General features: G+C 38.3%; 1 protein-coding gene across 1 annotated transcript in view; it reads left to right on the top strand.

The window, feature by feature from the left end:
* The window catches only part of USP18 (ubiquitin specific peptidase 18), a 46,520-nt gene extending 37,577 nt beyond the window's left edge, over window positions 1-8,943 (top strand). The window contains exons 8-11 of the mRNA XM_049626645.1: window positions 446-613; window positions 6,067-6,198; window positions 7,017-7,066; window positions 8,324-8,943. Coding sequence (XP_049482602.1) covers window positions 446-613; window positions 6,067-6,198; window positions 7,017-7,066; window positions 8,324-8,369 — 396 coding nt within the window. The 3' untranslated portion in view covers window positions 8,370-8,943. The remainder of the gene's footprint in view (window positions 1-445; window positions 614-6,066; window positions 6,199-7,016; window positions 7,067-8,323) is intronic.
* Window positions 8,944-12,190: the final 3,247 nt, after the last annotated feature.

The following is a 12,190-nucleotide window of genomic DNA, read 5'->3' as shown; positions in this document are numbered from 1 at the left end:
TGCTCCCTAAAACCAGAAGCTTCCCTACTCTGGGGTTGTCCTTGGTGGATTTCCTAATGGAGACCTTGAGGGTACCTTGTGATGGTTGAGGGAGGGAATCCATATCAGGCTAGCAGCCCGGGATCTGGGGCTTCTGATTATCAGAGGCCCATCACTGAGAGGAGCAGAGCCTTTTAAAAGATAAGAGGAGAATATCCAAGGGAAGCATGCAGAGTTCCCCCCACAGGGTTAGACTAGCTCTCTAGAGCAGCCTCTGTAGTTTCCCTGAGCTCTGGTTCCTGTGAGAGAGCTCAACAGATTCAGCAAATGGGGGCCCTTAATTCTGTATTATATCATTCTTACCTCTCTTTTTGGGAAGAATATATGATCAGCTCTGGTATTTCTCTGAATCTACCCATTTCAAGGGCCTTAGGACTTCATCTCCACAGTAATTTTGGTTTTTCAGGTCTTGAAGCTGACCCATTTGCCCCAGACCTTGACAATCCACCTCTTACGGTTCTCCATCAGGAATTCGCAGACAGAAAAAATCTGCCACTCACTTTATTTCCCCCAGAGTTTGGATTTAAGTCAGGTCCTTCTGATTGAGGAAGACCTCTGCAGTGCTGAGGAACAGGTGAGAAGCTCCTCAGTTCCCTCCATTCTCCTTCTCTTCAGACCCCTTGTCTGCTTGATTTTGCTTCTCCTCCCCTAAGGTGCTTGAAGTCACCCACTCAACAGAGATGGCACTTTTGGGCATCTCATCTGTGTCATTGTATCATCTCAGAAATCATGGCCTCTGCTGGCTGTGCTTGGGGTACACAAAGGGAGGGAAACTCATCGGCAGCTACTTGGTGTGATTCATAGAAACATATTCATACATTCAAGAAATATTCTTTTTAAAACAGTATTTTAATGATTCCTGAATAACAATGATAGGTTGTTACTACCATACTACTATCAACAACATTTGCTGTTTATGGTTGCTTTTCTTTTAAGAATCCAGAGACTTTATTTCTAAATATTGAGCTTTGGTTTATGTACTCCACAGCACTGAGAGAGGGAAAGAACCCATAACTCTCTTTCCACTTAAATATGGTATGTAATACATATACATAGGTAAACACAACATCTTGGGTTCTAAATATAATATCAACCTAACTTTCTTCCTGAAACAGTTTATGCCTACTTTGAGGATAGTAACAAGAGAGCCAGTTCATTTAGGTCAAATTTAATCAAAGTGAAGTTGAATTCAGTTGTCCTGAGCTGGTAACTTATTGGGAAATTCTGAGGAAAAGATATGACATAAATATCTTTTCTTAGGTTTGAAATGCTACATTTAGTAAATGATATATATATAATTATATATGTATATATGTGTATATATATATATATGTATATATATATAGTCTATAAAGGATATATCCTTTATATATCCTTTTATGGACTGTTTTGTTCATGCTTTGTTTGCTATTCATGTTCTAGAACCCTGGTATTTTAAAAATTGAGGCCTGATAATATAGTAGCTCCTATATAACATGGTTTCTTTGCCTATTTAGTGTATATACATTTTGTAAGATTATTATTTTCTGTCCTTTGAATTTTCCTTATTTCTGTTTGTGTACTATGAAGTATATCTTAATGAAATAATATATTAAAATTTTATTCCACTTAACAAGACATTGTTATAGAAAATCTTGAATATGTAGCAAAGTAATGGGGAATTATACAATGAATCCCCATGTCTTTCAAGCAGCTTAAAATTTATCAAGATTCATGCCCAATCTTGCTTTACCAACATCCTCATCCTCTTCTTTCTCCAACCCTCTACTGGATTATTTTGAAGCACGTCCCAGACACCATGCCATTTCATTTAAAGTATTTCATTATGTCATTCTAAAGAAGAAAAGAAAAATATTGGATCACAAATGTAGACTTAGGAAACTCAGTGACTCCATAAAATGTAATACCATAGGAATCCCAGAAGAAGAGAAGGAAAAAGGGCAGAAGGTGTAAGGAGCTAGCCACGGAGCTAGAAAAGAATGCTGGGCTAGGTGTAAGCAGCTCCAGCTTCCACTGGGGGCACTGTGTTGCTCACTGAAGTCTGTCAGCGCTGATAGGCAGGGCGAAAATGGTGTCACCCTGCTCTCTCCTCCCTGGAGCAGGAAGTTCATGCTTGCCACTGTCCAGGAATCCCTCACAGAAGAGCGAACAGTCTCCCCTCTTGTGTCCCTGGCTTCTGTCAAATTCCTGTCTTCACCCCGTGTCTGAGCTGTCTACCTGCCAGGCAGCATAGTTCTGTTTTATTTCAGGCATGTGGCTGGGTTTCAAAACTCCAAATTTTAGGGACCCGGTGTGGTACAGACATGGCACTGATCCTATGGAGGAGGGTCTCACCACACTGCAGCTTGTGCTGGTTTGTTTCAGAAAAGCAGTCACAGAATCATGTGAAGGCTTGGAATTTATGGTAAAGTGCAGCAAAAAGCTGGCACCAAGGTTTGCTGCCCTCAGCCAGGTGTCTCTGTCACTATGTTAATGAATGGAGCAGCACATTTGGGCCCACCAACTTTTGTCCCCAGAGATGCCATGCCACCTCTCCCAAATGCACTCCAAGAAGGGGAAATGCCTCTCCCAGTGACCCAGGAGATTCTCAAACCATGCTTTCTGCTCCTGGGCCTCTGGCTTCTTCCCTATAGGAGCACTACTATGCCCACCAGGTGGAGCCTAGCAGTGGTGCAGACTTCTAAAACTTCAGACTTTGAGCTCCACTCTTTGTAAAAACCTGCAATAATCAGCCACTCTAGTTTTCTAGTCAGTGGTTTTAGTGAAGATGTTTCCCTTGTGCAAACCCTTGTGCACTGCTTTCTGTTTCTCTCTCTGATCGCTACAAGATCAAGGCTCTCTCCCCTCCATACCACCCGCAGTTGTTTTATCCCTGGAATCACATCTCTGCAGCTCCTACCTTTCATGATGTGGCTTCTTTTTTCCCTCTGGTTCTGCAGGTCATTCTCTCAGCATTCAGATTGACTTATTGGGTGTGTTGGAATGATTTGGTATTTATCTAGCTGTTTTTGAGGGCTGAGGCAAGTATAGGGACCCCCTACTGCTCCGCCACCTTAACTCAAGTGTATCCATTCATCTATTGATGGACACTTGGGCTGCTTCCATATCTTGGCTATTGTAAATAATGCTACAATAAACATAGGGTTCATGTATTCCTTTTAATTAGTGTTTTTGCATTTTTTGGGTAAATACTGAGTACTATGATTACTAGATCATAGGGTAGTTCCATTTTTTACTTTTTTGGGGGAAACTCCATACTGTTTTCCATAGTGGCTGCACCAGTTTTCACTCCCACCAATAGCATATCTCATAATTTCCTATTGTCACTAATGCCCAGTCAATATTTAGGTTTCTGTGACCTATACATTGGTTTGTTTGAACCTAGATCCCAACAAAGGCTACACTTGCATTTGCCTAAGTTTCCATCCTTCCTTCCTCTTCTCTTTCCCTCCTTCCCTCTACTTCTTCCTGCCTTTCTTTCTTTTAGGTTGTTTCTTTTTTTTTTTTTATAATTTTTTTAATGTTTATTTTTGAGAAAGAGAGTGCTAACAGAGGAGGGGCAGAGAGAGAGGGAGACACAGAATCCAAAGAAGGCTCAGAGTTCCTAGCTGTCAGCACAGAGCCTGACATGGGGCTCGAACTCATTAACTGCAAGATCATGACCTGAGCCTAAGTCAGACACTTAACCAACTGAACCACCCAGGTGCCCCTAGGTTAAGTTTCTTTTAAATTTCTTTCCCCTCTTTTTCTTGTCCTTGTGTTTCATTTGGTTGAAGGTTTTCAAAAATAAATATCCAGAATTTGCTGGTTGGTGTTATTTAACATGTTCCTTTATCCTTTGTATTTCTTATAAACAATTAGAGCTAGGTATTGCTCTGCATTTTTAAAGTCTAGTGTAAATTCCCAAATGAAAATAGAGAATAATTTGAGTTCTCCCTTTTGGGTGACTTAGCTTCATTTGCACTACCCTCACCCCTGTCTCCCATATTGATAGTTTTTCAAAGTCTCAGATTAGGGATATTATTTGACTGTGTTAATATAAAAGAATAAGGTATTTATGACTAATGTTGAGATCCTTCTCACAATCAATCCAAACTCCATCTCTCCCACCACTATTCCCCTTTCTTTAAAAAATTTTTTTTTAAATTTTTTTTTTGTTTTTTTGAGAGAGCGAGAGAGCGCACTTGAGTGGGGGAGGGGCAGAGAGAGAAGGAGACACAGAATCCAAAGCAGGCTCCAGGCTCTGAGCTTTCAGTGCAGAGCCCAACGTGGGGCCCAAACTCATGAGCCGTGAGATCATGACCTGATCTGAAGTCGGCTGCTTAACCGACTGAACTACCCAGGTACCCCTACCACTATTCTCTTTTCACAGAAAATTCTCTCTTATCTTCAGTTTCTAAGATTTGAGAGAGTAGAATGACTTACTGCCAAATCTGAGGGATGCTTTTTGGTCCTTCCCTTACTTGATCTTTTTGTAATATTCTGTTATTGATCCTACTCTCCTTCAGAATCTACCATAAGCTTTCCTCATACAGCTTCTTTCTTTATTGGTGGATCCTTTCCTGCCCATGATTTTATTAGCATATAGTTTTCCATTATTTCTCCTGTCCATTTTTCAAATTTCATCTCATTAATTCTCATGATTTTGGTAATCACCTCAAACTTAAGACTTCCAAATTTGTATCTCCTGTCCAGGTCTTACACTTGAGCTCCAAACCAGTGTATTCACCTCTACTGAATGTTGTCACATAGCCCCCAAATTCATTATCTTTTTTCCCAAATAGCTCTGTTCCATATTTAACTTTATAGTACTAATATTTTCTTAATTTCCAAGCCAGAGATGCCTCCTACTTGCCCCTTCCCCAATACCCCAATATCCAGTCCTTGGTTATTTATGCCTAATTTTGTGCAAATATGCCCCCTCAGTCTCACCTTTAGTCTCACTTTCTTAGTGTAGCATAGGGATTAAGAGCTTAGGCTTTGAGGCCAGACAGGTCTGGGTTGGAATTCTGCCTTTTCTAGTTATAAGCTCTGACCTTTGGGTAAATTACTTTACCTCCCTGAGCTTAGATTCCACCTTTGTGAAATAGGATTTATATCACCACCCAGCTTAACATGATTTTTATGAATATTAAATGAAATAACTCATGTAAAGACATAGCTAAGTGCATAGCAAATGCCAAAGGTTAGCTAATAATTATTATGTTAAGAATGATTATTATCATTTTGGTGACTACTACTGATAGTCACTGTCTAGACTATAGCCATTTTTCTTGCATTGTAGTGGTGCCCAAACTGATCTCATTGGCCTCTGCCTCACTTGAACTCTCATTCCATTTTTCAAACCACATTATTTCAGTATTTTTCTCAAACACATCTGATGATGCTTTTTCTCTGCTTAAACTTATGATGGGTCCCAATAATTCTAATTCTTATTATAAAAAAAATCACTAAATTTTACACCTGAAACTAATATTACCCTGTATGTTAACTAGCTGGAATTTAAATAAAAACTTGAAAAAAATTAGATAAAGTTCTAGTTCCTGCCTTGATTTTTGTAGCCTCATCTCTTGTGACTTCCCAGAAACCTCTCTGACTTCCATTTCCTCAGCATGCTCTGTTCTGTTACACTGCAAAGCCTTTGCAATTTCTGGGTCCATTGAGTATACCTCCTTCCCATAACTTGTCTCCTAATCTTATTCATTCAAGAATCAATTCAAGATCAGTTCAAGAATGTCTTCTTTGGGGAGCTTTTCTTAGATGATTGTTCCTTTTTCTCTTTTGGGGCAAAAGTTGAGTCTTCCCAAATTTACCTGTAAATATACCTAGTATAAAATATGGCATTTTAATTCTGGCTAAACTAATCATGAGATTCTTGAGTTCAAAGACTATTTTCTAGTCCCCTTGAAGTACCAGTGCCTGGCACAGAGTAGGCAGTAAAATATATTATGAAATAATGTTTCTTTATTCTATGGTTAGAAAAAAAGGGATGATAGCTGAATAATTTTGTGCTTTATGTCCCTCCAGCTTGGAAGACAGTATGAGCTCTTTGCTGTGGTTGCCCATGTTGGGGCAGCTGACTTTGGTCATTACTGTGCCTATATCCAGAATTCTGTGGATGGAAAATGGTTCTGCTTCAACGACTCCAATGTTTGTTGGGTGAGGAACATTGTCCAAAATGTTGTCCTGGATTAGCAACTTCTAATAAATTATGAACCCAGGACTAGATGGGTCCTTAAGGTCAGGACACATTGTGGGCCTGTTTTCTCTGTGTGTGCAGCCCTTAAACAAGTCCTTTTCTTTAAAAAAAGATTTTTTAAATTCAGGTATAGTTAACACAATGTTAGTTTCAGGTGTATAGTATAGTGATTCAATGAGTTTATACATTATACTGTGCTAACCACAAGTATAGCTACCTACCATCTGTCACCATAAAACACTATCAGAGTATCACTGACTATATTCCTTATGCTGTGCCTTTTATTCCTGTGACTTATTCATTACATAACTGTATCTCCCATTCCTCTTCACCCATTTTTCCCACCCCCCACCCACTCCCTCTACCAACCATAAGTTCGTCCTCTATATTTATAGGTCTGATCCTGCTTAAAGTCCTTTCCTGCATCAAGTCCCCATCTGGTGTATAGCCCTATAAGAATCCACTTAGCTCATTGTCTAGGTTTTTGGTGTTCTAGGCTCAGTGCCCTGCAGGTTCATGCTTGTGGGAAACTTATAGAGAGCCAGAAGAGTTAGATATATGTAAGTTAGAACCAAGCATAACCAAAAATAGAAGGACCAGTGTACTAAAAGAGGCTTCATATACATGGCATCCTATCACTGGATGATTCAGGTCTTGGGAGGTACCAGGGAGGGGTTTATCTGGATAAGTGACAGAGGGTAAATTGTAGCACCCTATACTCTGGATGCTTAACATATGTGAGCTGGATACTTCACTTCATCTGTTTATGTACTTCCAGGTATCCTGGGAAGACATCCAGTGTACTTATGGAAATCATAACTACCGCTGGTAAGAGAAGTGTTTGAGTGGTGGAAACCCAGTGAGTTTACACAGGTTTCTTAGTGCTGTATGAAACTCTCATGAATTCAGCTGCCGCTTATATTTGGGTAACTCCCCAGTGACTTTTAAGCCTCATCTCTGAATACCCATATTACCATACCATGCTTTTTTCACAATTTAGATTCCAACAATACTAAACTATAAGTAGCTCCCCAAACATCATATCCTCCATGGTTTTACACATGCAGTTCCTGATCTGTCTTTCCCTCTCCTAATTTATTATTAAGGCAAACTCCCACCATGCTTTAATGTCTCTGCTCATGGCTTTTCCTACTCTATAAAGCCTTCACTGATTGACCCCAGCAGATTTGTAGGGACTTCTCATATGCTTGCTCTGCACTTTAAGCATACCTCATTTATAGAAATGACCTCCCTGTTTTGTAATTGTTTGCATATATAACTTTTTTTTTTACATTAGACCGTGAACTTTTTCTTTGTCCGGTACAGTGGCTTGCATTTAGTAAATAGTGATAAATATATTTAGAAAAAATCAACAACTACAGAGGGGAAGCTAGAGAGAAAAAAAAGAGCTGGATGAAGTTAAAGCAGAGACTTTGTAAGTTTTTTCAGATGAGTTTCTGGGTTGCAGTGACATTGTACACCAAAGGTGATATTTGAAATTATTTCAGCTAAGTAGGACTGATCACTTGAAAAATAATGAATTAGGTGAAATTTGTGTTTTAAATTCTCTTACAATCTTCTACTTTTTATCTTTTCTTCTGAACATCCCTCTTAGATACGCACTCTTTGTCACTTTCTGGTCGTCAGTGATTGTCCCATTATTTATATCAGGGTTTGACAAACTTTCTCTGTAAAGGGCCAAAGTGTAAATATTTTAGGCTTTGTGGGCCACACAGTCTCTGTTGCAACCACTCAACTCTGCCCTTGTAGCACAAAAGCAGCCACAGATGACACATGAATGAATGAGTGTGGCTGTGTTCCAGTTAAATTTATTTTAAAAAACAGGGCTATATTTGGCTTGTGGACAGGTAGTTTGTCAACCCATGATACAGATGTTAACTAATAGGAGCTTAATGGCTATTTTCTCAGGTTACCCATTTTCTTCTCCTCTGAGGTAATGGATAAATGAAGACTTTATCCAATAACTAGAAACTTTTCTGATGCTTGTCCTATCATGAGTTAAAAACATATCACTTAACTATGAATGTTCCATTTCTGTTATGTTGCATTTTTTTTTCTTTCTAGGCGGGAAACTGCATATCTTCTGGTTTACATGAAGATTGAATCCTAATGGATGTACCCTAAACTGTCAGAGACTGACAAAGTTTCATTTTTCTTTTCTATCCCTGGATCTGCTGACTCTCTCAAGAGATTTTGCAGTGAGAAGAAGGATCATTTTCAAATTGTATAGTTAAATTTTATTTATAATCGGGGTTGATTATCAAAATATTTACCAGTAACTCTGCATGGGTCTTGATCAGTCAGAATAGACACTTCCACTGGCTAGAGCCAGGACCTGAGTGCTTCCTGCTGTGGAAGGCATGAATCCTTTAGTTAGGAGAGTAGAGGGGTTGAAGTGTTCACAGGAGAGGGGAAACCAGGCCAACAATTGTAATGGGAGGCATTCAGGTGGCAAGGGGCAGTGGTAGGGAAGTATTTCAGTATTTTACAGCTATTTTGACTGTACTGGTATGTACTGGCAGAATATTATTTTTGTTTATAATTTAAAACAATTTTAGAACCCATACTACTTTAATAAAAGTGAAGTGTTTTATAATTGTTATTCATTTATTTGACAAATATGTATTGATTACCTACTCTCTGAAAGGTAGTGTGCTAGACACCATAATGAATAAAGTTCTTTTTCTCCAAAGGAGTTTTCAGTTTAATGGGGGGGGGGGGGGCGGTAATTAAAATGCATAAGATACTGAGGGCTTGTGCTACAGGAGTTCAAAGTAAAGTGCAATATTTCTATTTTAGGACCATGTGATAAGCCATAAGGCTGGAAAGGAGGTTAGGATGGAGGACAGTCCATTTACAGGGATAAATATACACAATGGCATGGCTGGAAAAGGTGAGGCTCAAGGTTCAAAACCACAAACCTGGTTTTCCTCTACCAAGGAAGCAGCGATGATTGATAAGGATGGATGGTCAGTGGGGCTCAAAATGTAGAAGGTCTTGAACTACTAAGAACTACTGGATCTAATTTAACAGGTAATGAGGAATTGTTGAAGGGGTTCAGAAAGGAAAGGAAAATTTAGTGGCGTTTTGATACAATAAATCTCCTGGGGGCTGGCAACATGAATTAGAGACAGAGATGGTAGTATGAAAGGAAAGGTATTCATAGTCACTAGAGCCACTTTGGAGGAAGAATGGATATGGACAGTGAAAGAAAGGGTCCAAGGAGACTTTAATACCAACCTGCAAGGTGAGCAGGGTAGATGTTACTATCCCTATTTTTACAGATGAAGCAATTGAGACATTCATATGTTTAATGACTTGCTCAAGATTTCATACTTGATAAGTGGCAGAGCCAAAACTTCCAGCATAAAATATGGATAATTTCTTTATTATTTTATTTTTTTGGCAAAAAATTAGCCATGCAGTAATAAATTCTCACTGTAAATATTCAAACAATATAGAAATACATAGAGTCCCTTCCTTGTAGCTAGCCATTGTTAAATAAGTATATAACTAGCTTCCTAGCACTGTCATAACAAACTATCACAAAATGGATGACTTAAAATAACAGAAAATTTTCTCTCTCACAGTTTAGGAGGCCAGAAGTTCAAAGTCAAGGTATTGGCAAGGTTGGTTCCTTTTGGAGCCTCTGAAGGAGAATCTGTTCCAATGATTCTCTTCTAGTTTCTAGTGGTTACCAGCAGTCCTTATTGTTCATTGACCTGTAGCTAATGTCACACAGTCTCGTCCTCCATCTTCACATGGCTTTCTTCCCTGTATGTCTTTACATGGCTTTTGTTTAGCTACACCAGTCATTGGATTTAGGGCCCACGCTAATGTACTGTGATGTCATTTTTACTTGGCTAATTATATCTGTGAAGACTCCATTTCTAAATAAGTTCACATTCTAGGGTTCCAGGAAAACATGAATTTTTGTGGGACACTAAATGCAGTAAAAGTGTGTATCTCACTAGGCCATTTTTATGCTTTTGCATTCATATACATCACATAATTTTTATGTAATATCACATATATAAGTTTTACATAATAGCACAATAAGTTATTTACTTAACAATGTCTTAGAAAATCTCCTTGGAAAAGTTGTTGCATTTAATTCCATAGACAGATACACTATATTTTTTTGATCCCCTTAATGGTGAATGTTTAGGGCATTTCCTTTTCTTCAATATTTAAAAAATGCATTGAATGACTACCTTTAGATGTATTTTTGTGCATGTATAAATATTTTTGTAGGTACTGAGAAGTGAAATTATTAAGCCAAGGGGATGGGTATCTAAAAATTGTCGTAGATACTGCTAAATTGACTCCAGTTAACACCAATTACTTGTTTTTAGGCTTCTTCAGCTTCAAGTTTTAATTTACTTATTTAATTTTATTTTTTAATATGAAATTTATTGTCAAATTGTTTTCCATACAACACCCAGTTCTCATCCCAACAGGTGCCCTCCTCAATACCCTCTCTCTCACCCCCCTCAAGTTTAAATTTAAATTCCAGTTAGTTAACATACATTGTAATATTAGTTTCTAGTATAGAATTTAGTGATTCATCACTCATGTACAACTCCCAGTGCTCATCGCAAGTGCCCTCCTTAATACCCAGCACACATGTAACCCAATCCTCATGTCCCTTATCTCCCTTCCAATAACCCTGTTTGTTCTCTATCATTAAGAGTCTGTTTTCTGGTTTGCCACACTTTTTTCTTTTTTTCCTCTATGTTCATCGGTTTTTTTAAAAAAGATGTTTCTTTTTTTTAATGTTTCTTTTTTGTTTTTGAGAGAGAGCACAAGGGGGAGGAGGGATATACAGGATTCTAAGAAGGCTACGTGCTGATAGCAGTGAGCCTGTCTTGGGGTTCGAACTCATGAACCATGAGATTACCACAGTAGCCAAAGTTAGATGTTCAACTGACAGCCACCCAGGTGCCCCTGTTTTGTTTCTTAAATTCCACATATGAGTGAAATCATATGGTATTTTGTCTTTCTCTGACTTATTTTGCTTAGCATAACACTCTCTAGCTCCATCCACCTCACTGCAAATGGCAAGATTTCATTCTTTTTGATGGCTGAGTAATATTCTATTGCATATGTATACGTACATATATCTAGATCCATAATCTATATCCCTGTCTCTGCCTATCTGTATCTCTGTATACCACATCTTTTTTATTTTACTTTATTTTATTTTATTTTATTTTATTTTATTTTATTTTATTTTATTTTATTTTATTTTTATTATATTTTAAATTTATATCCAAATTAGTTACCATATAGTGCAACAATGATTTCAGGAGTAGATTCCTTAATGCCTGTTACCCATTTATCTTAACCCCCCGCCGAACGCCTCCAGTAGCCCTCTGTTTGTTCTCCATATTTAAGAGTCTCTTATGTTTTTTCCCCCTCCTGTTTTTATATTATTTTTGCTTCCCTTCCCTTATGTTCATCTGTTCTGTGTTTTAAAGTCCTCAAATGAGTGAAGTCATATGATATTTTTCTTTCTCTGACTAATTTCACTTAGCATAATACCCTCTAGTTCCAAGCACATAGTTGCAAATGGCAAGATATCATTCTTTTTGACTGCCGAGTAGTACTCCATCGTATGTATGTGTGTGTGTATACACACACACCACATCTTTATCCATTCACCCATCAATGGACATTTGGGCTCTTCCCATGCTTTGGCTATTGTTGATAGTGCTGCTATAAACATGGGGGTGCATGTGCCCCTTTGAAAGAGCATACCTGTATCCCTTGGATAAATACCTAGTAGTGCAATTGCTGGGTCATAGGGTGGTTCTATTTTTTCTGTTCATACTGTTTTTGGTTCATACTGTTTTCCAGAGTGGCTACACCAGCTTGCATTCCCACCAGTAATGCAAAAGAAATCCTCTTTCTCTGCATCCTCGCCAACAT

Source organism: Panthera uncia, chromosome B4 (genome assembly GCF_023721935.1).
Source record: "Panthera uncia isolate 11264 chromosome B4, Puncia_PCG_1.0, whole genome shotgun sequence".
In the NCBI taxonomy this organism is placed as follows: Eukaryota; Metazoa; Chordata; class Mammalia; order Carnivora; family Felidae; genus Panthera; species Panthera uncia.
Note: the sequence above shows the minus strand (reverse complement) of the source record. Positions and strands in the feature narration are given on the sequence as shown.